General features: G+C 53.0%; 1 protein-coding gene across 1 annotated transcript; it reads left to right on the top strand.

Moving 5' to 3' along the window:
* The first annotated feature begins 908 nt into the window (after window positions 1-908).
* LOC119098678 (2-amino-3-carboxymuconate-6-semialdehyde decarboxylase) lies at window positions 909-20499 on the top strand. Its single transcript, XM_037221665.1, has 8 exons — window positions 909-1058; window positions 2142-2339; window positions 3630-3723; window positions 7529-7671; window positions 15631-15853; window positions 17458-17597; window positions 18140-18232; window positions 18619-20499. The coding sequence occupies exons 1-8, from the start codon at window positions 1002-1004 to the stop codon at window positions 18679-18681; spliced, it is 1011 nt and encodes a 336-aa protein (XP_037077560.1). The 5' UTR covers window positions 909-1001; the 3' UTR covers window positions 18682-20499.
* The last annotated feature ends 7471 nt before the right edge of the window (window positions 20500-27970 follow it).

The raw sequence follows: 27970 nt of genomic DNA, 5'->3' as shown, positions 1-27970 counted from the left end.
GCTAAAAGGCAGCTTGTTAGTCCGCTCAAGCTCGTTAAAGCCTATTGAAAGCTATGCCAAACCTTGCGTCTAGGCTATGACGCGATGATGATAATGACGATTGGGGAAGTCAAAGAACTGAGGGAGACTGTAGTTAAGAGTAGCTAAGGGTACTGTAGTAGCTCAGAAGACCAAGACCACTCTACAGTTTCGAAGGCAAGTCCATGCAAACACGGAGCTCAAGAAACATGCGAGGCACGCTCGTTGTTGACCGTGCAAAGGGCGAGTAGTTTGCGCGTTGGAGAAGTCCAGCCATGATATGACGCGTTGAGAGAACTCAGCATCGACTGACGATATGTCGAAGGCCCAGCTTAGGACGTACACCTATCTCGGCTTGTAGAGTGAATCACTCAAATTTTGAAGCATATTTGCTTTAGCGCAACCTGCTTTCACCGGCCTTGGTGAGCCCTCTGGAACGCATAACACTGATCTAATAGTTTGTCCGTTTGCCTCCCGCACAGGATGGCAAAAACAACAGGGGTTCCACGCTGCTCCATTTCAACACCCCCGCAGCCCTGTTTTGAGTGAATCACTCAAATTTTCAAAGCATATTCGGTTTAGCGCAACCTGCTTTCACCGGCCTTGGTGAGCCCTCTGGAACGCATACCACTGATGTAATAGTTTGTCCGTTTGGCTCCCCGCAGGATGGCAAAAACAGCAGGGGTCCCACGCCGCTCCATTTCACGCACCCCCGCAGCCCTGTTTCGAGTGGGCTCTTCGTGGCCCACTTGACGACCCGGATCCCGATCCCTCCCCCATTTTGGAGCAGATCCGGCGGGGCAGCTCGCCGGCCGCCCCACCGCCCCTCCTGCGGCGCAGTTCAGCATAAACAAACCGACCAGACCGCTTCCCCTCCCCCGCCGGACCGAAGCCGGGCCGGCGAGCAGAACCGCCGCGGGGCAGGACCGGACTGCGACGGCGAGTGAGCGGCGCGGTGGCGACGGTGGCCGGGGCAGCACGCCATGAAGATCGACATCCACAACCACATCCTGCCGAGGACGTGGCCAAACCTTGCCGAGGTCTGTGCTGGCGGTGACGCCCCAGGGTCAGTCTTGGTACGGGCACTGGCCGTGAGACGTTATGACATTATGTCCAGCGGCATATACAAGTCTGAGAAAGAGAGGAGAGGGGCGCGGGCAACAAATGCATCTTGAGATTGCTGTTGCCATCGCCAGCACTCATGTTCAACTTTCACGGATGTGTGAACCATTACTTCTCTGCTCCTTTGCGCTGTACGTGTCATTAGTCATAGCTCAGAATCGTTTCGATGTGACTGTGCTAGCTAAGTGGTTCTTCTCCGCTGAAGCATGAGCGAACCATCACTGGGTGCGTGTGTTTATGAGCCTAAAATGTCTTAGTTGGATCCTGTGTGAGTGGTGATATCCGCACGAGAACCACGTGCCAATTTTATTGATCACTAGAACTTTTGAGGAAAGCGCTGAAGCTAGGAGCCCAGCCATTTACCAAAGCTATTTAGTTGCTGGAGTTTGGCGTTCAGTTCTACTGGATTGTGATTCCCACCAATGCGTTTCTACAGCAATAGCCGCGCCCTCCAACACGACAGAAAAACGTAACAAATGCTGACGTCCCTGTGACAAGCTTGGTGGGGGAGTCAGCCAACTGTAAAAGTTGTTTCGTTACAGGTTTTTCGTTTCATTACCTTAAAAATATGTTTCATTTAGCTCAAATGCTTGCTGGAATCCAAATTATTCCTGCATTGAGTCATCTCGTCCACTTCAGAAGCCGAGCTGATGAGGCTTAGTGAACGAAGCTGACTCATAACAGGGATAAAAACAGTGTTTCTTAGTACAACCAGGACGAAAGTCCAATGAAAGCAGGTGCTAAATCCAGAATGGGCTGAAATGAGAGCCGGTGGTAAATATTTGTACAAATTGTGCATACAGTGTTACCATATATGTGCCAGTTTCGATTTAGATACAGATGTATGTGTCCACATGTCGTCATGTCATGCTCAACATCGCTGAGCAAAGACAAACACAGGCTTGATCTGTGATGTCTTTGGAATGCCGAGCCACATCACCCTCCAAACATCTGCCACAACCGATCAGCTGTAAGCGCTGTGCTGATGCTGGATGTTGCAGCGGTATGGCTACGGCGGTTTTGTTCAGCTGGAGCACTGCCCGAGCACGCCGGACACAGCACGGATGATGCGGGATGGCCAGCTGTTCCGGGTCATCAAGTCCAACTGCTGGGACCCCGAGGTCCGACTGAAGGAGATGGACGAGACGGGCGTCACCGTGCAGGCGCTCAGCACCGTGCCAGTTATGTTCAGCTACTGGGTACGTCGGTGTTTCATTAATTCATTCCTTGTGACGCATTATGTTATTTAATTTGTGAGGCTTTAAGTGGACGGCAGTGAAGTGATGGCTCATTGGGGACGGGTCGCGGGTAGGAAGCCTTATCAAGCATCGGATCACGTTTTCTGCACGCGAGCTGCTTCCTCGAACTTGGCACCGTCTCCCTGCCAGCTGAATGGCGTGGGTGACTCCATCTACATACGCTCAGCGGGCCTGCAACAGATTGTCACTGCATCTCAAATGGGATTTTCGCTCAACTGCGCGGAAAACCAAGTAAATAGCGTTGGAACTTGTCTTGATGGAAAACGTGCGTGAGGGCTTTCGATGTTAGCCGCTGTTTGCGACATGTGCCCAAAAATAAGTCAGTTGTTTTGTTCAAATGCTTACACGGATTCAAATTATTTCGGCATGGAGTCATCTTACCCACTCCAGAAGCCGAGCTGATGAGTCTTAGGAAACCTTAACGTTTATACATACAAGCAGTCCGTGGTTGATAAACCAATTATCTCATTCCTTAACGGTTGCCGACACGTCATAAACTTGTATTCATTTCAGACAGGACATTCGGTAAGCTTGACCTGTTCAAACTATGAGAACGTGAGAGGGAGAGACATCGGTCCAGCTGGGCGGATGGCCCAACCCTAAACGTTCGACTCCTGGTGTTGCCCCTAAATGTGTAAGGCTCCGGCCGAAGTTCAAATCCAGATGTTTTGCCCCATGCAATATGCATGCAACGTATACTGAAACATTAGTCTCTACTTGTATTGCACCCTGAACCTGGGAGTTAAGTCGGTGAAGCGGCGATGATGATACTTGATTTCAGCTATTGGCATGGCATCGATTCCGTTCAATATTCCTTATAGACACATTCTCCCACTGAATGGAGAAACGACCCAAGGAGGTGGCATACGTAAGACTGCTGGTAGGGGCCGAACTCTTTGAATTGTCAAAGGCAGTCCGAAGAGTTGTGTGCATGAACGCTGGTTGGACCTGGCTGTACGAATGCGTTCTGCGTTTTTGGTGGATGTTCTTCAAAAACCACACTTTTGTGCCAGCTGTATTTTTCCTTGTGTCGTGCCGATTATCTCAGCAATGACCACGTTTGCACGATGACCAAAAGTTGACATCCATAATCACATTCGAGACTTTGCTGACAATTTGCGTGCGCCCTGAGACGCGATGCAGTGGCCATTCGATGCAGTGGTCATTCAGTGCGCATGCTGTCGGTCATGGCCCGGGTGTGTGCAGTCATCCCATGACGGGGGGTTTCAGGCCAAGCCCGCGGACACGGCGGACCTGTCTCGCATTCTGAACGACGACCTGGCGGCCACCGTGGCCAAGCACCCCGCGCGGTTCGTCGGTCTGGGTGAGCGCTCCTGTGTGTGCAGCTGCTTCTGCAGTGACGTTTGCTAGCCACCCACGCGTTGGCTTTGCTTATCTCAAAGCTTGTTACTGTGAACATTGCTTGTTCCCAACGCTACGCTAGACGTCAAATGGCCATCAGCGTCGTTGCAATGGTCGCCAAGCTGCCTCCTAATGCTGTTCATATGTGTCACACCTGAATTAACGTTTCGTTTTCAAACCAGCTGTGCTACGCACGCCGATGGTGTTGCGATTGCCAACGTGTCAAGTGTGCCAAAGCCAATGATGACCCGGCTGACCTGAGCCGTCTGGCCTGGAGGTCACGCAGCTCACACCCCAAGTGGCCACAGCAATGGCAATAGTATTATGGGTTTCTACGTTGCGAATCTCCGTCCTTCAACATCCCAGAGGGGACCGATTGAACAAACGATTTAACAAGTAAACATGATGGCACATTATGAGGAACCTGGCTCTTGGAAACAGTGCTCATGGTGACGTCTGCTTGAATCCAGGACCATAAACGTCGAGGTTCTCGTATTACACCTCAATGTTTGCCTTTTAACGTCGTGTAGCTAACGTCTGCTGGCACAATGAGGTTGGTCATTTACACCGCAGGCACTCATCCTGCGTAACAGCCAGGATCTGCAGGCCTTTCTGCTCATGTCATGCGCAGTGAGCACATTGGCTGCGAGCGCATTGAAGCGCAGTTCTTTGAAGCTCCGCGCTGGTGCCGACGGCAGAGGCACTGTGCTTCACACAGAATCTGCTTTTGCCGCTCTGCAGACCCCGTAGTTCCAAAGACCCACCTGCTACGTTCATGCTCGTCACACGAGGCCTGCAGCGTCCTCGATAGCCACGCAAGGCACCCTTCAATCGTAAAGCCGTGACCTGTACTCGCAATGCACGCGTTGGCTCTGTCCCAGTGTCCCATTTCTGTCCCAGTGTCCCAGTTCTGTCCCAGTGTCTCAGTCCCAGACACGGCAGTGTTATCTGAATATGACGACGGCCGCTCGCCTCAAGCGTATAGATTGCGAGCAGCACGAGTCCTCGTGTGGTTGACAGCCATATCCACAGGTCTCATGCAAGCAGTAACTACGTTTGACCCGTTGTTAGCTTTTTGACACGCATGCTATAAATATTGCCCTACCCCCCAGTCATATAGGGTACTTACACAACATATCTGTCAAACGACTGGACTACCCTGATTTCCTGACAGCGCTTGGGCTGGCTGTGCCTTTAAGACTATCTGAAGCTTTTTCTCTATGGGAGATACCTTCCGCTTTAGTGAATGCAGTTTCTGAAGGCGCATTGTGACGTGCCTGTTGGATCAGTAATACCTTTTTTTTAATTCCTGCAGATGCTTTGAGTTCTTTTCATCAACGCGCTGTTGTTTTTTTTGTGTATTTTTGCGACAGATGTAGAGAACCCATGCTTTCAAAAAATGGGTGTGCTTATAAGTAGACTTGGTAGAACTGTGGCTATGTCTGGCAATTATACCTACCTTTCTACGGACTTAAAACGTATGAATATGACATGAGCTATGGGCTTACCGGCAACTTGATTTTGCTAACTGAGTACACCTGCGAGTGCATATTCTGTCTGTTGATCTTCAGCTAGTAAACATTAACATTTATTGCTGTAAATCTGTCACTGCGAGAGATCTAGTTTACGAAAATTACTTAGTGATTTCAGAGACCAGTTTTGATTTACAAAACCGGTCTGTGTAAATAACCCCCGAGCTGCACCGGAGAGGGCCTGGCTTTTGACACCGGTTAAGCCGACATGGACGTGGTTTGGTTACCCCGCTGACCAAAGCTTGTAAACGATGGTGGCTCCCAGCCAGTCTGACCTGCACCTGCTGCCCCGACCTGAGTATTACGTCGTGAGCTGAGTCGCTCTGCGATCTGATTCTGCCTTCCTACCCTTAGTTTGGTCCCTTGAGTCGTGCATGTTTGCCTGACCTGAGCATTCTTCCCTAACCTTTGAGGATGCTTTCCTAACTCGAATCAACTCGACGTACCGGAGCATGGCTCGTTAACTGAAATCTGCTTCCTGACCTGAGCCCACCCACGTGACCTGAGCCAGCCCACTTGACCTAGCCCTGCCCCCTTACTTGACCCCGCTCCTCTAACGTGACCTTGATACCCTAATCTTCCCTGCTCCCCTGACTTGACCCTGCTCTCCTGACCTTACTCTGCTTTCCTGGCCTGACCCTGCAGCTCTGACCTGAACCTGCCGCCCTGACCTGAGCCTGCTCCCTGATCTAAGACGGATCTTCCGACCTGAGCCTCTCAAACCGGCCTTACCATGCGCACCGATGGTGTCAGGCTTGACATCGTGTTAAATGCGCTGAAGCCGGTGGTGCCCTCTGCACTGACCTGAGCCGTCTGTCGGAGTGGTTGTGTACTAGACGTGTACCGGATCGTGTGCCAGGTGCACTGTATCTGTAGTTAAACCGCAGTAAGCGCAAATGTACTGTAATGTAATATATCGTAATGTAAATGACATGTTGCATATTCTATACGCGATCCCCTTATGCTTGCGTGCTTATTGAGGACAATTACTGTGGGTCACCACGCTAACGCTCGTGACCAAGGCATTTCACCTGCCTCGAAATTGACTTCTGCCACTGAGATTGGCATGAGATACACGTTTCCCGAGGGCAGCTTTATGCTAGAGATCGTCTCACAAAGCACTCTCGACGCTCGCCCAAGGCACGCTTGAATCACAAGGCCATGATCTTCGCTTATAACGCAAGGGTAGATCCGTGACTAGGTTTAGTGCATCCTTATTTTGAGAATCCCTTTCAATATCCCATTTCCCATACTAGAGCTTATTTTCATCAGCGCTTCGTATTCTGTCTGCGGCTTCGCTAAGTGATATCGTTCTTTATCCTGCGGCAGGGCTGTTGACTTCATTTCATCGACGCACGTTTTGGACAAACGCAAAGGACGCCGGTTTTCGAAGAGAGTGGGTGCCTAGATGTTATGTCACGTGGTAAAAAGTCAATGTGTACGTTGTGTGACTCTGACCTTAGATACCACGGTCACACTTGTGCGGACTGAAAGCGAACTCGCTGGCGACGCGGTGTTGTGCTCCAACTTCACCCCTGACTGGTCGTGCTGCTTATCGTCATCACAGCCAATTAGCGTAAACGTAAGCATGTCTGCTGTCGATTGCATGTTGCAAAAGGTAGGAGATATAGTGGTCTAGCATACTCACCCAAAGAACCAGGATGACGTGAATGATTGACAGTTTTAATCACAGCTCACCGCGTCACAGTCTGTGTAAACCACGCCCATACAGCGCCAAAGCGGTAGACGGTAGGCCCCCTTGACCCGGGCCCTCTCCCTTGACCTGAGTGTGCTCTCCCTGGCCTGTGCTCATCCCCCGATCTGTGTGTGCTCCCTGACCTGAGCTCGCTTCCTCGACATGTGCCTGCTCCCTCGATATGCACCTGCCCCCTGGACATGCGCCTGCTCTCTCGACATGCACGTGCTCCCTGGACATGCCCTGCTCTCTCGACATGCGCCTGTTCCCTTGGCACGTGCCTGCTCCCTCGACATGCGCCTGCTCCCTGAACATGTGCTTGCTCCTTTGACATGTGCCTGCTCTCTCGACATGCGCCTGCTCCCTGGACATGCGCCCGCCCCCTTGACATGCGCCTGTTCCCTTGACATGCGCCTGCTCTGTCGACATGCGCCCGCTCCCTGGACATGCGCCCGCTCCCTTGACATGCACCTGCTCTCTCGACATGCACCTGCTCGCTCGACATGCGCCTGCTCTGCTGATCTGAGCCGATGCCCTAGGGACGGTGCCGATGCAGGCGCCGCTGCTGGCTGTGGAGGAGATCAAGCGCGTCCGGAGCGAGCTGCACATGCCTGGCATCCAGATCGGCTCGCACATCGGCGACTGGAACCTGGACGCGCGTGAGCTCGACCCAGTCTGGAAGGTGACGCAGTTCGTTTGAGTTCTGAATGGCATCAGTTTCGGGGGAGTGTGCGCGGATCGCCCTGCATGTGGACATGAAAGGTCTGGGTGGTCCATTCCTTACGCCGCTAAACTCATTTTGGAAGATATTGTTATTGTCATTGAGTGATGGCAATGACAATGGCAATACCTTCAATAACCCTTTTTGACACTCTCGGTGGCTGACGCTATATGGCGTCACCTGCCCCCCGCCCTGGCAGGAGGGACAGCCACCAGGGGAATCGAACCCGGTACCCTTGGCTTCCCAGACACGCAGCTAAACCATTGTTTCTTAAGCACCCCCGTTTTGGAACGGACAGATATATTCGGCCCATATGTGGGTACCTTGCCTGACTGTCGCTCCACTTTTGATCCTCTCCAATGCGAGACAAGAGTAGATCACCTGATGTGTGACCCGTCGGGAAGGTAGCGTGCGCTCATCAGTAACGCCCGGGCACAGTCTGGAACGCCCTGCTGCACGAATTCCCCGTGACACGCCGCAGACCACCCAAGAGTGATCTGACCATTTCTGGAGTGGACAGGGATCTTATTGTGACCCTGTCTGATAGACGCTGACCTTCCGTATCTGACGCTGCCTGGTGGGCGCAGACCTGTCATGTTTAACGTCGACTAGCTGGTGCCGATCTCGTGTTGTGTAGCGCCCTCCGGCGAGGCCCTGGTCTTTCCTCCTTTGTCCCATACGCGGGGCTGTGGCAATAACAAACAGGCCCGCCCTGGCAGAGGCCTCTTGCAAAGTGTAATATAGAGTTGATCGCGGCAGCCGCAACGTTGACGCATCGCGCTACTCACGCCGGGCATTCACCATGTAACGAGGGAGGGACCTAGCTTAAGGGATGGGAGAGAGAGACGGTCGAGAACTCACGCACCAGCACTGCACGGTGCTACTCCATGGAGCTGCTTTGCACGGTTCTGAGAGTGGATTGTCCTGTATGGAGCATTCCACGCCCCATACTGCTTTGTATTCTGCTGAAACGTCTCATTTATAATGACAACGTACTGACACTAACGCGCAGCCAAACGTGCAAGTTTGTCTTACTTTCGTATTGCAACTGATTGTTTTGCAATTCTCACCCATCTGAATAAATGAATGAATTTTATGAATAAATTTTAATAAATATAGTAAATGAATAAATTTTGATGTAATGTAAATGAAAAAAAAATAAGTAAATGAATAAATTTTGAATGCTATCGTGGATGATATCATGTGTGCGTTTGGCACTCCATGTGTTCAAACAATGATGCGGCTGTCGTTTTGACATGGACTATGACCGGGTTTGCTGGTGTCACGTGCAGATGTGCGCGACTTTGTCTGGCCGGGACACATGTCTTCGTGTGTTCACCGGCCTGCCAGATGCACATCTTCCCATGCGCGATCTGTCTGGCAGGTAGCTGTGTGTGCGTGCGTGCGTGCGTGCGTGCGTGTGTACGTGCGTGCGTGCGTGCGTGCGTATGCGCGTGCGTGTGTGTGTGTATGTGTGTGTGTGTGTGTGTGTGCGTGCGGCGTGCGTGCGTGCGTGCGTGCGTGCTTGCTTGCGTGCGTGCGTGTGTGTGAAGTTTACGCACAGCTGTACATGGCCACGCTTTAAAGGCCTGCCCTAGCCGGACGGTATCACATCTGGAGAGATCCTCCCATCCTCCCATCCCCCCCCCCCAAGACGGTCACACGTGTAGAAATATGCACCCTCCAGGCGGTGTGCTCGCATTGAGAACCCAGACGGTGTGTTCACACTGTGAGCCTGTCTGGATGGTGTGTTCGCGCAGAGAACCCGAACGGAGAGTCCACTGTGTGAAGCTCTCTAGAGAACGCAGATTTCTGCCTGCGTGACCGTGTTGGGAGCATGACAATCACCCCAGGTGTGGTCCTGTCCGGAGAGTACATGTCACCAATGCATGGCGCTGCGGTGCTAGCGCAGTCCTTCCCATGTTTGACCTCGTATGGCAGTTACAGATTTGCCCATGTGTGATACCAATTTATAGGTGCAGATTTTCCCATGCGTTCGGCTTTGTCCGATAGGTGGCGAATTTCCCACGCCGGATCTGTGGATAGTGCCACGTGTGACCCCGCTGCACAGGCGCAGCTCACCTCCGTGTGACGTAGAGCGTAGTAATGCGTTTGGCTGAGGCGACTGACGAAGCAAAGGAACATAATAAAGATTAGGTGACTGGTAAAGGAACAGGTGTCCTATGCTGCCCACTTGGACGGCTTACAACCTTTTGTTTAGGAGATGTTCTTTGCCTGGTTTTAGGAACAAAAGCAAATACTTCAGGTCAGTGTCCATAAATAAAAAAAAAACAAAAGCACATGGCACTTCGGATAATCATTTTGCACCTTCGTAGCATAAGAGTCCAGGCGTCAAAGCAAGGCATAGCAGAAAACTAACGCCACCTTTAATTTGTGGCTGGTGTTGGGGTATGTATGGCCCGATGACTACTGGCGTGTGAGCTGCAGCTCCAGCACGTGTGTGCGTGCGTGCCTGCGTGCGTGCGTGCATGCGTGCATGCGTGTTTGAACGTACGCTCGTGTGTGGGCGGGTGTCCCTTGGTCTAAATACAGAACGCTACACCACGCTTCTATTGCATTTTTTAAGCTGGAACCCCTCCAGGATGTGTCCTATCGTGTCCTTATAGTTTGTTTGATAATCATGGCAACAGATCTTGAGTTAGTGTTGATGAACTGGTGTTGAAGAGATGAGCCGGAGAGACGAGACGATTCGGTAACGAACACCAATTCCACAATTTCCTCGCCGCATGCCCTCGACAGCCAGTGCTCCGAGACCAATGACTGACACGCGGCCTGACAACTTGTCTTGAACTTGACTTGACTTGACTTGACAACTTGACGACCGCTTGTAGTAAGCTGCAGCTGCAACACTTCTGTCCGTGCTTTCAAGGGAAAGAGGCCCAACCGGTCGGGGACAGAGCCATGTCTCTCCGGCCAGCAATCAAATTTAAGCAGAGCTCAGCTTACCACCCAGCTTCAAAGCTGCCGTGTCCTTCGAATGTGTGCTGGTGGTCATAATGACACCCGGCAGCCATACGTGTAAAGGTGCCCGACGTACACTACAACGTACAAATGTGCGCCTGTTTAACTTCGCAGGTACGTTACAGTACGTTTTTTGGTGTACAACAGACCCCTTCGTGTATATTGTTGCCTAGTTCTAATTATGATTATTGCCTGCACAGATTTGAAAGCAGACCAATTTAAAAGTATTTCCCTCTCGTGGTAAGTGGAGCCTCGGTTAAACCTGACGGGTGGTTGAAGAGCTGCAGCTCCGTCACCGGCCGGAAGTGCTTCTCTCCCTTGCAAGCACGAACAGAAATGTTGCAGCTGCAGCTGGCTACAAGCAGTACACAAGTGGGTTCGTCAGGCTGTGCTCCAAGCATCAGTTTTGTAATAGTTGCTAGCAGCTAGCTGCAGTAAGGGAATTGTAGGCTTGTCTGCTCATCGCCAGCTTATCACCACTAATTTTGTACCCTTTAAGTGCGTGATACACACTTTCTCTGAACATCTGAGGCTTATCGTTGGCCTGATATTGTGCGGCATTTGTTACTGTGGCTATCAATATAACTATAAATTAAAAAAATAATATGGCCTGGAAAGTTCCTTACTTTTAAAACTGCAATGGTATGATGGGATAGCATCCTTTATTTAAACCAGCGAGGAAACGCCCACGCATGCACGCCCACGTAAAAGCACATGCACGCGCACCCAGACGCATACCTACACAGCCACACACACACCGTACGCACACACCGTGCGCACATGTGTATAAGCACATGCACGCACACCCAGACGCATACCTACACAGCCACACACACACGGTACGCACACACCGTACGCACATATGCATAAGCACACCAACAACTGTTGTCATGGAACGTTCCAACAGAATGGTCAGTTACACTCCCCATACTCCCCTTCTCCCCATTGTTCATGAAATAAGGCAAGTAAGGGAACTAGCCTTTTGCTGAACATCTTGTAAGCAAAGTGTGATTTGTACCGCCCTTCTGCCCATACCCTCTCGACACTTAATGCTATGGCGTGGAATGTGGACTTCTTGCACCATGACGCTGCAGCCATTTTTCTTTGTGCTCCATCCAAGCAAATTCTAGTTTCACGTTACATCAGAACATTCTGCAAAGTTAGATTGGTTCTTATCACCACACCAGTGTTGGTGGGTATCGAATGTAACTACATGCCACACACACACTCCGAGGCCTGGTACTCTATTTCTGCCGCCACGGAGGGTCGAAAACGAAAATATTGCCCTGTCTGATCGATGCAGACTTTTCCATCTGTGGCCTGTTTGGAATGTGGAGACCTCCACCGCGTCGCCCTGCCGGCTAGGTGGAGACCTTCCCTTACGTAACTCTACATCACAGGTACACGCATTCTCCATCGGTGACGCTATGGGATAGCAGCAGACTTTCCCACTTGTGAATGTCCCGGGGAACGCAAGCTTTCCCATATGTAATGTATATCCCAGACTTTCCCATATTGTGAATGTCCCGGGGAACGCAGACTTTCCCACATGTAATGTATATCCCAGACTTTCCCATATTGTGAATGTCCCGGGGAACGCAAGCTTTCGCACATGTATCGCTGTCTCAGATGTCCGCGTCCCTGCAGCGTTCTTGTCAAGGTGTGACGGTGGGAACTGCAGATCCCGCCTTGCCGGATCGCTTAGGCGTAGGTGCAAGCCTTTAGTGTTCTCTCTCACTGCAACTCTTTTGGAAGGCACGTGCAGTAGCGAGGTCTCCTGTCCTTGTTTGGGCTCCGCGTGGAGGCATAATTATCCCGGTCCAGTGGACCCTCTCTTGGAGGGTGCAGACTCCGCGTAACAGCCAAAACAACAATCCCTCACCCTGGCTTGTTATTCCACTGACACAGAAATTTGGAAAGGCTTGTGGGAACTGCGAGAAAAACAGCTTTCACTCCACTTTCCTCTCTGGGCCAAGGTCCATCAGCATGCGATGCGGCAGGTTCGAAAACAGGCGGCAATACAGGGTATGAAGGTTAGCAAATTTCGTCCTGTCGTCAAGGCCCACCGCAGCAAAAACACCATGGACGCGCTGATCAGCCAGCGTTGAAGGGCTCCATGAAGGGCGTTGTTCGATGTTGAAGGGCGTGCGCCGGACGACACTTTGGTAATACCTCTGCTGCCACAGATCGCAAACGAGCTAGGGAGTTATGTTACAGCCGAGTGGGCTCCTTTCTTCAAAAATGTCATGGAATGGAAGCGTAGCATCCTTTGTTTAGACGCACGGACAATGCACGCATGCTTAAATGCACACACACGACCATCCCACCACCACCCCCGCACGCAAGCACACGTACACGAGCAGGCGCACGCACACGCACACACGCACAGCCCCACAGTCACACAGTCACACACCCACACAGTCACAAATTCATGTTGTCACACTCACATTTACACATGCATGGTCGCTGTCATCGGACTCGTCCAACCGCAGCGGCAGCTACAATGATGGCCTAGTCTGCTTTACTCCACGTCCATCGCGGAGACTGCAATGCCATAAAGGATGTAAATGTTTTGAGGCGTTCTGTGTTTCATGAATTTTATATAGACAGTGACCTGAAGTTTTTCCTTTTCTTTATGAAATAGACCAAAGAACGAGTGCAGCCATTTCCCCGCCATCTCCTAAGTAAAAGTTTGTTTTTTTCAACTGGCCCATAGTACACCTATCTTCTTCTGTCGCGAGCACATCCAGCGCGAGTCGGCTACCGATGTGCACAGGAGTGGATGCATCGAGTTACATATGATTATTGCCTCTTTACAATATGCCTAACACGCGGTCCATGTGTCGCTAGCTCTTTCACAATCGCAGGTAGGAGCTGGACTTGACATGTGTATATCTGTCCAGGTGCGTGCTCCGTGTAAGTTGTGTGCAGTCTCATGTTTGTCCAAGCCACTTGGAAGTCGCTCTTATGCAATACAATTTATTTATGTAATCATATATTTATACGATTATAACAACACAACATGCACAATAATACAATATAATAATAATAATGTGTCGCTACCTCTTTCACAATCACAGGCAGGAGCTGGACTTGACATGTGACAGGTGCGTGCTCCGTGTAAGTTGTGTGCAGTCTCATGTTCGTCCAAGCCACTTGGAAGCCGCTCTTATACAGTATAATGTATTTATATTATCATATATTTATACAATTATAACAATATATCTGAGGCGCTGTGTAATATGGCATCCGACCAAATTCAGGTCAGCACGAGGCACGCTGCACGAGTCCCCTGACGTGATGTGAACTGTGGCCAGCGAACGGGGACCTCTGGCATGTCTGTGCCTGTGACACCTCATGACCTATACATGCCTCTGGTGGGCACGATGACCCAGTGTGGTAAGGCATGTAAGGTTGTAGGCCTTGTGACCACGTGCCCAGAGGCTGCCGGTGTGGGCCATGTGCGCGGGGCGTTGTGCATGGGGGTGATCCAGCTAAGTGCATGGGGGGGGGGGGGACTGTAGGACTGTTGAGCCCATGCGCTTGAGTCAATGGATGCACCGGACTGCGCAGTGTCACATGCACAAGTGTTGGGTATGGTCCAGGAAGTTAATGAAGCCATTTCGTGCTGTCTTCAATGCGCTCTGCAATTCTGCATCTCCATTGATCTATTGAAAAGTAACGACTAACACAAAAGAACAGCTATTGGAACTGTCTTTTAGTGTTTTAACTAGAGTTTATTTTTTAATGTTCTCACCAGTTTGATGAACGGACTTGTCTGACCTTGATGACACATTTTTTGAGTGATATTTTCTAAATGCTCTCACCAGTTTGACGAACGGAATAGTCTGACCTCGATGACATCTTTGTTGAATGATTTTAAATGCTCTCACCAATCTATTGAACGAACTTAGTCTGACCTCGATAGCAGATTTGTTGAACGATCTTTGTTGCAACACAGTTCATGCGCCGGCTTGGTGTATATTCGTTGCACGCATGAACTCAGGAGTCAACAATGTCCACGTTGACGAATAGCACTTAGAAGCAGAACGAGAGGTGCTGAATTGTTATGAAGCCCTTAGCGCCGTGTGTTCTAAGTTGGGACATATCTGCGTTTTGTTGCAAGTACACATTCAAGACTTGCTTAATCATGCTTCTTTAAGTATTTTAGAGATTTTCCTTGGGGACAGTTCCCGACAATCCATAAACGATGGATTAATGTGTTTATGGATTCAGTAAATGTATTTTTTCAATTTTTAATTCAGCAAATTCATTGACTAAAAGTGCTGATGAACTAACCCATACACGCGTTCGGCGTGCAATAGAATTTGCCAATCGTGCATGTCTATAGAAAACAGCTCCCCTTGTGTACACCGACGGGAGCCGCTGGTCGGACGCCACGCTGGCTTGAAACGTGGACGAAAACGTGCTGTCCGGTAGCAGCTATAACCTGTATTGGAGAATGGAGTGTGCGAGGGGCGGCTTTGTTTGCAAAGTGATTGTGTGGCAACATCACTGTGCTTTGGGTGGGAAGGTAATCTAATAGCCTATACGGACTGTTTTGTGTCGTGTTTGCCTTCATGTGCTGCTGACTGCCGGAGAGGTCTGGTAGGTCACAGACCAATCGTTTTTCCATGGCATGTAATATGTCAATGGGGCACTTGCTCGCGCTAAACTATCCTTCCGTTTCCTGTCATGTCTGACCGTCACTGAGCTGTTGCCCCGAGCCATTATGTAATGATCGTGCAATCGTTGACATAAAGCACCAGCCTCCCCTGCGGGCTGCCGTGCCACAGAGCCGAGCTCGCGCGGCGTGGCGTGCCTTCAGGGTGCGCCGCCGCCCCATCCCCACCTGCAGCCTGACTCGGAGGCTGCGGTCAGCACCCCTGAGCCGCCGTGTGAGCCCGCCGGACCGTGACACGTGACCCTCCGGCGCAGGCGTGCGAGGAGTTCGGCTGCGCCGTGTTCGTGCACCCGTGGGACATGGAGCTGGGGGGTCGGCACTCCAAGTTCTGGCTGCCCTGGCTGGTGGGCATGCCGGCGGAGACGGCCACAGCCATCGTCTCGGTGCTGCTGGGCGGCGTGCTGCAGCGCTTCCCGCGACTCCGGCTCTGCTTCGCGCACGGCGGCGGCTCCTTCCCCTACACGGTCGGCAGGATCGGTGAGCGGCCGCCGGAGGTGACGCCCTTCTCCGTGAGGCGCTGCTGAGAGGTGGTGGGGGGCTCGATTGGGATGTGACCGTTTGGGGCTGCTGCCATGAGGGTGATGGGGGCGGCTCGTGTGAGACTACGCGGTGGGGTTTGGGGCGGCTCGCGCGAAACTAGTCCTTGCAGTGATGTTCGGGTGAGACTCACGCGGGCCGAGGCTACGCTGTGATGTTAGGGGTTTTCCCAGGGCCCTAGCGAGTGTACCTACGGGTGTCGATTTGGACTCTTGTGTGGAGGTCCTGGCCTCCCCCCTCCCCCCAATGTGGAGCTGCCTCCCCCATGTTGGCTTGGCCCCCCAATGTTTTTGGCTGGAATGCTACAAAAAACGTGCGTAAAAGATGATCATAACACGAAGACTGTTTTCTTTGATCTTTCTGCGTAGTGGTGTCTCGTACCGCTCTCATAATAAAAAGTCATGGCTGGTCTCACCACAAGACACAAATCGTATCAGCTAAGCGGATAAACGATGCAACGAACTTCACATACGCAGCGCCATAAGACACGCAGTGGTTTGTGAGGCTAAAGTGAAAAGCCCTGGAACATGGGGATGACTTAAGTCCCCCATGGCTAACCCCGTTCACGTCTCCCACAACCAAAATGCGTGTCGCCTCCCATGACCGTCATAGAAGAGCGCCATCGGCGTCCTAAGGTGGCCTCTAAAGGAGTGCGTTTACGTGCCGATTAGAAGAGACGCGTGCGTCCAGTGCCCGCCCCCTGGATATAACGCTGCATGACTTCTGTATTGCTTTAATTAAATACTTTTATAAGTTATACAAAGGTTAAAAACATGTATTGCGCCCAATAAAAATAAAGTGGGCTAAATCCAGTGAGAACAGAGAGGTCGATAGGTTGCCGGGCCTTTGGTTCTGCCCCCCCCCCCATAATTTACAAAAATTGACCCCCTGGTTGTACCCAACATGAGACTGAAGTCGCGATGGTTTTGTGGGCGTGACCTGCGTCAGGCGTGGTGACATATCAGCTACCAACCATGTTTCACGCCCTGCGTGAAGGTTTCAGCGGTGTTGGTCACGCGAGACTGCTGGCCTGAGGGTACTGGCGATGTGACTCGTGTGAAATCGGTAGGTAGTGCTTGGGGTGTGGTTCATGCAGGGCTGCGTAGTGCTTCTCGGACTGTGATTTACATGAGACCGAGTGGTGGTGTTGAGATTTGGCCACGTAAAGCTGTCCGCTGGTTTGTGTTTCAGATGGGGCTCAGGTGAGTTTGCCTGGAAGCGGGTGTTTGAGGTGTGACTCGTGTGGGGATGGCAGCGTGGTCGTGTTTGGGGTGTGGCTCATTTGAAAATGGCGCCGTGATGGTGTCATCGCATGGCTCATATGAAGCAATGGGCACAACAACAGTTGGTCGTATGACTCAAATGTTGTATAGATGGCTAGCTGAGGCGAGGCATTCTCCGTTGGATGTCCTCACGCAAGGCTTTAGAGGCGGTCAAATAACGCGAGACAGGTCACTTGTAATCTGAGCGATGCAGCCCTCGAGACATGGTAAGTGACGCTCTGCTCTGACTTGCCGTTCGACGAGGACCAATCCGCTTTTCAGACCATGGCTTCCGCTGCCGGCCCGACCTGTGCGCCCAGGAGACAGCAGTGCCACCTCGTGCCCAGTTAGGGAAGTTCTGGTGCGACTCGCTGGTACACGACGGCGCTGCCCTCAATTTGCTGACGGAAGTTATCGGGAAGGTTGGTGGGGCTGGGTCATTTAGTCGCCATCCGGGCCTATTTGGCCGGTCTGGCAGCTGCTTATGGTCATATATATTGCCAACAGCAGCATTATGCAGTGAATAGGGAGCCCAACGGCCACCAGAGATATTAAGCTCAGTTAATGGCTTAAGGCCATTGCCGGCATAAGTCACTCGGAGTGTCCCCTTAAACGACTGGTATAGTCCCCTGGCTCTTTTCTTCCGGTACTTTATTGGTGCAGATAACGTGTCGCGCCATGTATAACCCACAATGGTGGTGTGCACAATAAGCATCACGGGTGTCCAGGTTCAGCTGGCCGGAGCTGAGGCCGAATTCGCTACAACCCTGTGTAGGCGCGGACTCTGAAGGGGCTGAAGTCGAGAAGCGGGTCCAGCCCGGATGCCGTTCACGTGAAGTGTCGGATACTGAATCCACGATGGTTTGTCGTCTGTCCGGTGCTTGGAACCTTTATGTGCTGTTGACTAAGTGTACGCAGGTATATGCTTCATTTTGGTTTCTGAACTAAGCTGCCATTGTTTCAGAAACGGGTCATCTTTGGGTCCGACTACCCCTTTCCACTGGGGGACCTTCAAGGAGGAAAAATCGTGGAGGACCTCACTGATGCTCAACTGCGGGTAAGCCTGCCTTTCTGCTATAGGCCTGGATCGATCCCCAGATAAGCAAAAAACAAGTGGAAACAGCTGTGTTCAACAGGCGTGGGCGACACCTGTAGACGTGGCTGTGAAGGGTCTGCGAGTAATATCCACATATCCTATTTAGACTGTTATATTTATCGTAGTAATCAAGACTTGCGCGTGCCGGGGACTGCAGCCGAGTTCTGTCCGGGTTTGGTGAATCCGTCGCTTCAGTAAGCTCGCGCGGAGCAAGATCTGGGGAAAAGTTTACATGTAAAAGTACAATTCCTTTCATTTGCGATGTATGCTAGAGTCCCTGTGGGGTCGGACAAGCGTGTGTTTTTAAAATGCCACCATGCGTTGTCCAACATGCGAGTCGTTTTCAGGACGACATCTTCGCTGAGAATGCCCTGGAGTTTCTCGGTCTGGACAAGTCCACCTTCGAGTGAAAAGTTCCATTTACTGGATCGCTGGCATGTATTCTTCAACGCATTCCTGTACGCACCGATCAACTACGATGAACGACATCCAACAAATGCGAGGTGAAAGGAAATATATCTTACCCGCAAGCTAACACGAGATATTTGATAATTCCAGCGGTGTGACTGTCCTGCTGGATACACACAGCGATCCATGCACAACGGCATAACCAGGGCGTCCAGATCTCATTCAGTACCGAACATGGGAACACCCAACAAGGCACTTTTAGTGGATGCTGGAAGCATCCACTGACCGCGACGCGCGCTGCATTATCGCATGCAACACTTCGATCGTTGCATGTAACAAGTATTCTGTAGTTTCGTTATCACCGGTGGTTCTGTCTCTATCGCAGCGTACTTTATCGCCGAATTTTGCTGGTGTTGTGCCACAGACCAACGCCGAATGTTGTGTATTGCTTACACGCCAGATCAGCACAGCTCTGCGGGCGTCGTCGGAACTATCGCTGGCCCACGGCAACGGAGCCCAACGCTGTCATTAGACTAGCCTTGGGGCTGGCTTGGCCTCCGTCGGAGTGAGCGCATCCATCGTGCAAGCGATTTTCGCACTCGTGGTTTGGTTCTGCTGATCAACATTGTCTTGTAGTGACAATGCATGATTCGAAAAAATCGCATCACGCAATACGTTTAGACGACTATTTGAAGCTCTTAATTTGTACTCGGGTACCAAACCAAACTCAGATTCTTTTATTTACCTAGCCATGAAAATGAAGTTTTGGGTTCGTGCTATGGATCACGTATTGCAAGCAGCGAAACTCTAATTTAAGCATCTGCATGCGATATCGCTACCGACGATTCACAGGCGCACAAAAACCCACGCACAAACCAAACGCCGACCCAGAAAACAGCACGTATGCGTTTGCCGCGGCGAGATCTACCGGTAAGCTGTTTGCACATGTGGTGTACTATGTCTGCATGTGGAAAAAGTATGGCGTAGACAGCCGTAGGTTTCGTACCTTTCTGCCTCATTCATTTCGAGCGGCATTTGAGCTTATGATAGTGTTCAGCTCAATTAATGACGCATTTAGGTGTTAAGGCCAAGCTCAACAGCGCACCTTGACACGCCGGTCGCAGCGAATGATCACAAGATGTTGCATGCCGTTGTGGGCTGCACAATGCATAGAGCTACCACAACCAAGTTTTGCGCAATTTGTACTAGCAGTGTACCACAATTAGCAGCGTTGTACTTACGTGAAGCGTGTGAACTATCAGCTTCGTGTAGTGCATAATGCGGGCGTGTTTTGCTATCATACACGTGTATCCCATGTGTCAAGGTAAAACTGCACGGCAATGCTGTGTTGACGATGGGGGCGGGGGAGCACCCGACCTGAAGTCTGAAGTGGCAAGTCTTGTAGGACTTGGTCAAAATGTAAACGTTTACTACGCGGAGTTCACAGATTATCTAGGTGAGGTCTGTTGAAGGGTCTGGTGATGCAAATGCCGCAGTCACTGCCGCATCTGCTGTTGTAGAAGCCCACTTCTGACTGAAATCAGAGGTCGCTCCTTAAAATTGGTGGGTGGCGAATTGCAAATTATGGGAAACCATAACAGAGCCAACCAAAGTTACCGGCTTGGCCAAAACTGGGTCGGCCCGGAGCCGCGACCAGGCCCGACCTTATCATTGACCTCATCATCGACCTCACCATCGATCTCATCAGGGCCGGCCCGCTCACGGGATGTGGTCGAAGTCGAGCGAGCAGGTCTGAGTAAGCGACATCCTCTTGCGCAGCACCCGCCGACCCTCGTCGCCGGAGAGGTGGCGCCACTCGCCGTGCCGTGGGTCGTACTCCACCACCTCACCGGGTGACTCTTCGAACGCGGGCGCCGCCTGGCCATCTTCCTCCGAAAGAGCAACGTACACGAGCCGCCGCGAGATGGCAGCGCGGTCGCGGCGGCTGACTCCCGCGCCCGCCAATGACCAGCGACGGGGCCTGGCCACCCGCGCTGTGGCTCCTCCAGTGACGAGGTCGGTTGGGGAGGTCTTTTGTCGCGCACCGCCGCGGGGGGACGGTGGGTCGCGGGTGGCGCCGTTGGATGAGGTTGCGGGAACGGCGTCCGTCAGGTGGTCGTCGCAGGATTCGGCGATGGCTGTGCCGGCGGGAGCGACCAGCACCTCCGACTCCTCGGAGACGGAGGCCAAGCGTGTCGGCTTTTGGTCCTCGGCCGAGGCTGCGGCAAAAGGTGCTCGCGACTCCGACTCGACCCCTGAGTTCGGTTTCGGCGGGGCTGGCTCGCTATCGGAAATGGAGGCGACGCTTGCCATAGACCCTTTCGGCAAGTCGTGGACAGTCTCGCTGAGGTTCTGGCCGGCCGTAGATGAATCTGCCTCACCTTCCGCCAGTTTCTCTGTCTGATGTGCGAGTAGTTCCGATGACACGTCATTGGGCTCTCCCTGCTCGCGGTGAATCTCCTCGGTCGAAGTCTGTTGGGAGCTACCACTTTCCTCGGCACATTTCTTAACCTCAAGAGGATAGGCTGCTTGTTCTAATTCACTTGCTGTAGTTTCACCATTTGACGTGCATTGGAGAGAAGCACCACCGCCCTCGGCTCGAGGCGACTCCGTTTGTTCTGCTCTTGGTGTGGGGTGGGCATTAGCCGCGTCGGCGTCTGGCGGCGACTGAACAGTTGCCTCAAAGACGTCATCGTCATCGTCGTTTACGTCGTGCGGTTCCGGATTCCCCTGATCGGGCATTGCCTCCGCAGCCTCATTCGCATCTCCAGAATTATTATTCGCCCCCACGGGCTCCGCCCCCGACTCGTCCTCTCTTGTCGTCCTCTCCACGGCCAGCCGAATGGCGTTCTTGACTATCCTCTCGGCCGACTCTCCTCCTGCTCTGTTGACGTCCGATTCCTCCCCCTCCTCGTCCGGCGGTGACGGGACACCGACGCCGTTCTTGAGGATGCCGTGCGGTGCGGCCCGCGCGACAGCCTCCCTCAGCGCGTCCTCAGGCAGCGCCGAGAGGCTGCCCGTGCCGCGCGCCGAGCGCCAGCCCTCCCTGAAGCGCACCTTCTTCTCCTCGGGCCGCTCTGGCGGCCGGCCGGCCGCCGCCAGCTGCAGCAGGTGGTCCAGCAGCGGCACGCCCTCGGCCTGCTCGCAGCGCGCCGCGCCCGGCCGCGGCCCGCCGGCGGCCGTCAGCTGACTCTCGTCCAGCGGGTCGGCGCCGTGTGGCGGCGCGCGCGGGCCCGGCGCCTCGGTAGAGGCCCCCGAGCCCGAGTCCACGTCGCCGCCCGAGTCTGGGTCACTCGAGCCGGTGGACATGAGCGAGGCGCGTCTCTCTGTGGACACTGGATCACCAACATGAGTCAGATCATCAGCCAGCTGACACTAACGGCAGGGAACTAAAAGGCACATCAGCTGTTTACTTTTCCCGCAGTGTTTACTTGGCTCTACTGATAGCTCGGTCAGTGATGGTTTATTTGGTGCTGCGGAGCCGGCCCCGTTTCATCGCTTCAGATTCTTGGGAGGGGGGGGGGGGGGTGGCGGGATCGGATCATTTCATCGTTTCAGATTATCGAGACAGATTCTGTATTCATAACCCTGGTGAATCAGCGTGTATGCCCTCACCCTGCCAGTCCAAATGCGCTTAATCACCACCATCTCCTCTCCTCCCGCAGCCCTGCCTCCGCCCAAGTACCTCTTTTCCCATTGGTTCTAGTGCACCTCCCCATCATCAGCTCCTTTCTTCCCATGGCCCCACCCTCCCGCGTCTCCCTCCCCCCCCCCCCCTCCCCGGCCAGCACCGGTGCACCTCCTCGCCGTCAGCTCCCTCCTTTCCATGGCCCCACCCTCCCGCGTCTCCCTCCCCGGCCAGCACCGGTGCACCTCCTCGCCGTCAGCTCCCTCCCTCCCGTGGCCCTGCCCCCCCCCCCCTCCCCCCGCCAGCACCGGCGCACCTCCTCGCCGTCAGCTCGTGCCTCACCGGGATTGACGCGAATGCCGCGCCGCGCCCGCTCCGCCATCAGCCGGTCGTAGACGCTGAGCCGCCGCGTGGCCAGGTGCGGCGCCGGCGGCTGCTGGTCCGAGCTGGTGGAGGCGCGCCGCAGCCAGGCGCGCCGCTTGTGCTGGCCCGAGCCGGTGCCCTGCTCCTCCGGCATCTGCGGCAGCCGGCCGGCCACCGTCAGTCGACGGGCGGCTGCCGAGGGAAGGCTGCCGCGGAAGGGAGGCACGGAGCGGATGGCGGCCGGGGAGGGAGTGCTGGAGGGAGGGCTGTCGGGAGAGGCGGATGCCGAGCGAGGGTCTTTGGGGGAGGGGGAGATGCTGAGGCAGGCACTGTGGATAGAGACTTTTGAGGGCGGCGTGACTCAGGGAAAGACTTAAGGCAGCGGTCGTGAAGAGACATTGTGCGGAGGGAAGTGTTGCAGGGATGTATGGACTGTGTCAGCCGAGTAATGGTGGAGAACACGGGGGGAAGTGTGTGATCAAGGTCGACTGGACGCCATGGAGTGGGTGGCTGGGGGCGAAAGTGAGTGGCCGGGGACGGAAGTGAGTGTCGCGGCCCAGTCATTTGGGACCAGACAGCGCTTGTAATCGGAGGGAGCCGTGAGTGAGACACAACGCTGGATGATCCTCGGAGACGGGGGGAGATGGCGCGTCCGAATTTTGCTGGCTCCTTGTCCCGCCTCGACGTACACGCATTGTTTAATTTCCCTGGGACAGCTGCCCCTCCACCAATCCCAGCCTCCGTCGTTCCTGCCAGGATGGGGGCCTGTGTAACAGCAGCTAGACTGGACACGCTCACACAGCCTTGGGCGGTGCGTGTGGAACTTACGGAGGGGGTGAGTGTGCGCGCGCGTGCCCGTGCGTGCGCGCGTGCGTGCGTGTATGCGTGCGTGTGCGTGTGCGTGTGCGTGCGCGTGTGTGCGTGTGCGCGTGCGTGTGTGAGCGTGGTCCCTGGGCACCAGCTCAATAAACCGGTCACGAAAGTCCTGTCCTTTCCAAGGCGGCTACCGAACCAGGCCTCGACGCCGGCGAACAGGTCGGTCCGTCAGGTCCGATGGTCCACTGAGTCAGGCAGCAAACTGCACGGGCCGCTTCCGCTCCACATGTTTCGAGCGTGGAAATAGTCATATTCCTGCCATCACAGTCGGACAGCTCATGATGTGCGATTACTTGATAACGATCCATGCGCCTCATGTGAATGTATTTAAATTCTATGATCGTTTAATGCTTGTTTCGCTTCATAATTCCTTGAAATTTGTCGGCGTTACCCCCAAACGTTGGCATGCACAATCTGACGCTATTTTTCGGCAGAGGCTGTTGACCTTACGACCACGGCCTCGATGCCCGAGCGATGTTTTTTTTTTCGGCGAAATTTTGCTTAATTCACTCCCTCCCTTGCACCACGTTATTATTATGGTCAGCAAAGGTCAGCGACCCAAGCAGAAAATAAAGTTGGGGGTCTGCTCGAATTGGTTGTGAGTTATGACACCATCTACGACTAGCGATAAAAAATTACAGCTTGACAAAGAAAATTCTCGCTCAGCGGAAACCAGCAAGTGACCTCGGTGACCTATGCTGTCCGGTGCCAGACACCTTTGATCGATAAGACGCATGGATATGCGGACACTGTAACATGTCATACAGGTACGTTTACGCGAAGGTATGCTCGAGAGGCGTTCTTTGGAGAGAACTTGATCAAACGGAAAACATAACAGTTGACTTCATATGACCTTGACCTTCACACCGAAATAAGTATACTACATCTGGTTGAGCGGTGCGCACCATCAAAGGATATTTTGATAGACTTCCTAGCCCTTGCTCTCCAGAAGATACCAGCGAAAGAAGATACCAGCCCTGACCGCCTCTCCTTCAGGGCGAGGTTCACCTGGACCACCATCAGCACGAGGGCTAAGGTATCACTCGTTTAGCTAAGTGCGTACTCGTATCCGCTTCATCTATTCGGAATGCACACAGGTACTGCAGGAGGCTCCCGGGACCAATGATTATAGGCATAATTTCTTTGCGAATGTGTTGACCGCTTCCACTGAATAATCACAAACCATTGTGTGCCTAGATCATTCCAGAGGTCGAAAGTCACAATACGTTTGGAGCGGCACATGTATTCAGCTGCATTTTCAAGCAAGCTGTTGGATGATATCGACCACATTAATGACGGACTGTCGGATTAGGGGGTTCGAGATCCACAGGCTCAAAGTCGCTTACCCATAAGTCTCCTAGTTCGTGACCGGAACAAACTGTTCGGAATTGGGAGAACCATTCTCCAGTTGGGGGACTATTGCTTTTTTAAAGGCGCAACGATGATGGGCCCCTCTGAAAGAGGGCTCCTCCCCCTCGCCGTTTGACCGACGCTCGGGACAAATATCGCTAGCGCGGCACCTCTCGCTCGTCCAGTCGTCATCTAGCGATGCAAGACATTAAACGAAAACACTGGTTTCATTCTCGTGGCCACGTAAGACAGTATTTTCTTACCAACGGCGTGTTGATGGTGCTGTCTGTCGTAAATCGATATCAAGCATTTGAAAAATGAGCAATCATACGCCAACATGAATGTTTCCTGTTGATGCTGTGGCATGGCGAAACAGAGCCACGCAAGCTCATAACGCTGCCGCACATTGCGTTAGTTCTCAAAGGTCACCTGCTGCTTGCCGTGTGCAGTTCGACTCCCCGCTCTGACACACCGTGACATGGTGTTTCTCGGAACTACTCGTCACATGACACATTATTGCCAAATCACGATGCAGGTGTGTTCTTTTATGACATGATTTGAACTTTGCACCCGGGTCGTCCTATTCTTTAATTGCAACACTTTTGGCGAGCCAATCGACAGCCGAGCTATTATAGAGCTGCATGTCGCGATACCTGGTACCCGCCACGTTCCTAACACGCGTTTATTAGCTGCCGCATCACCTTTAACATAATCCACTTTACACACACATCAGCCGAATTGACTGTCGTACCCTCCGACCACTACAACAGACCACCAGTGAGGAGCAGCTAGTGAGCACTAGTGAGGCACTAGTGCTCACTCGTCCCTCGATATACATATATATATATATATATATATATATATATATATATATATATATATACATATATACATACATATATATATATATATATATATATATATACAGCACTAGTGCTCTGTGTGTATCTGTGTCTCTGCGTCCCAGACAGCGGACAGTGCCTCTGCGTCCCAGACACCGGACAGTGCCTCTGCGTCCCAGACAGCGGACAGCACCCCTGCGTCCCAGACAGCGGACAGTGCCTCTGCGTCCCAGACACCGGACAGCGCCTCTGCGTCCTAGACAGCGGACAGTGCCTCTGCGTCCCAGACAGCGGACAGTGCCTCTGCGTCCCAGACAGCGGACAGTGCCCTCTGCGTCCCAATACCGGACAATACCACTGCGTCCCAACACCGGACAGCACACTGCGTCCTTGACAGCGGACAGCGCCTCTGCGTCCCAGACACTAGACAGTACCTCTGCGTCTCAGACACCGGACAGCGCCTCTGCGTCCCAGATACCGGACAGTAATTCGCTGGGCCGGACACCGGACAGTACCTCGCTCGGCCGGACACCAGGTAGCGCCTCCTGTCGGGCCTCTCTGCCGCTCCTGCTCCTCCTCCGGCGGCACTAGTCCGCTTGCCGGCACCGTCTCCTGCCGTCCAGCCCGGCCAGGCGTGTGTGTGTGGAAGGGGGGGGGGGGGGGGTATTTGCACGACCGGCCATCGACCCCAGCCCGGGCCAGTGTTGTGCTCGTGTGCAGCGTGGCACCATTGATCGGTGGAGGAAACGGCAGGTGGCCCGGCACCGGGAGGCCGCGCGCCGGCCCGCCCCCACCCACCCGCCGCAGCCACGGCCGCTCGGCGGCGCTCCCAACGTACCAACCCATTCCGCTCTTGCTCACCGGTATTCCCACACCATGTTAGTGACCGATGGTGGACGGAAAATGCTAGTCATGTGGCGAACAGCACGTTATTGCCGCGCGATCCGAGCAGGCCTCAACGTGGACTGGAGTGCGGTAGTCGGCATTTTACTGCACGTTTGCTGGGCGGTGGCACCAGCCGATAACGGCCCAAGGGAACGACGATGTATAGGCCTTGACCAAGTAGCAGAACGGTAATGACAGACGACGGAAAGTCAGCACAAAATCTTGCTTTACTCTCTTTTCAGCACGCTGCAATAATGCCGTTATGCTTAGAACGGAAATATCCGGCCTGACACCACAATGCTTGGCAGTCGGTCGACACACCGCAGTCGCGGCAGAACCGCCGGTCTGGCTACAACGGAGAGTGAATGGTGGAACATGAAGTGGCCCACAACTATGTGATCCCGTTCGGTTCGGGTCGCCGGTGCGTGACGCGACATCACAGACACACCATACACGCCATGGTTTTATATTTGACGGACGATGCGTTTTCTATAGTTCGGATTTAACAGCCATCAATGTTAACAACACATGGGTTCGCACAGTCTCACCGGATTGGCGGAGAACGGAAGCAACAAGTTCAACACATCCAGTCCCATACAACAACCGTGATTTGCTCGCTAGTGTGGTTCAAGCTAAACAAGCAAGTCACAAATTACCTCATATCACGATTTCAAGAACAGACGCCGGTGCGTGCCTGCCAGTGGCCCAGCGGGTCCGTGTTTCGACCAGCATCCATGGCTAGCGAGCATGCACCACAAAAGAACATAAAGGAATGCGTCTTGCGACATCACCACTGTATAAGATGCCGCAGAAACACTTCGCCGTAAGAGTTTCACTCACAACAACGTAAGCATTCAGGTTATCAAATATGCAGTCGCATCCAGCCGGTATTGAAATACAATGGCGACAATAGGTCTGCTGCCGTCCGAAGGCAAAAAACCTAAGTGTCATTTTTAAGAAACAAAGTTATTCATATCATTCCACGTAGCTCAAAGAGCTACATCTCGAGATTTGAAATATACAATTTTGAAAACCTGCATTCAAAATATTTCGAATTGATTTTTTTCAACAACATAAGCCTGCTTAGTTTGCCGAGAAAAAAAAAACGCTTCTTAGCAATTTACCTGATGGCGCTTAGACTTGTTTGCCTCTGGACGGCGTTACGTCGTGCCATATCCCGCCGCTACCATCCGCACGATTGGTGGGTGCCACGCATTGGCACCGGTGCCTCGATGGACAGGCAGGCGTGCTGACGCGCGCAACGACCTACCCTGGCACACATCGGCACCCTTCCAACAGAGCGAAACACGCGACGACCACAGGTTCAGCTGCCAACACGATACCCTT

Source organism: Pollicipes pollicipes, unplaced genomic scaffold, assembly GCF_011947565.3.
Source record: "Pollicipes pollicipes isolate AB1234 unplaced genomic scaffold, Ppol_2.1 Scaffold_4740;HRSCAF=5597_pilon_pilon_pilon, whole genome shotgun sequence".
NCBI lineage: Eukaryota > Metazoa > Arthropoda > Thecostraca > Pollicipedomorpha > Pollicipedidae > Pollicipes > Pollicipes pollicipes.
Note: the sequence above shows the minus strand (reverse complement) of the source record. Positions and strands in the feature narration are given on the sequence as shown.

Coding starts and splice junctions, on each gene's coding strand:
- LOC119098678 (XM_037221665.1), top strand. CDS start 1,002: ATGAAGATCGACATCCACAACCACATCCTGCCGAGGACGTGGCCAAAC. Junction 1,059..2,141: donor CGTGGCCAAACCTTGCCGAG/GTCTGTGCTGGC, acceptor TGGATGTTGCAG/CGGTATGGCTACGGCGGTTT. Junction 3,724..7,528: donor CGCGCGGTTCGTCGGTCTGG/GTGAGCGCTCCT, acceptor CCGATGCCCTAG/GGACGGTGCCGATGCAGGCG.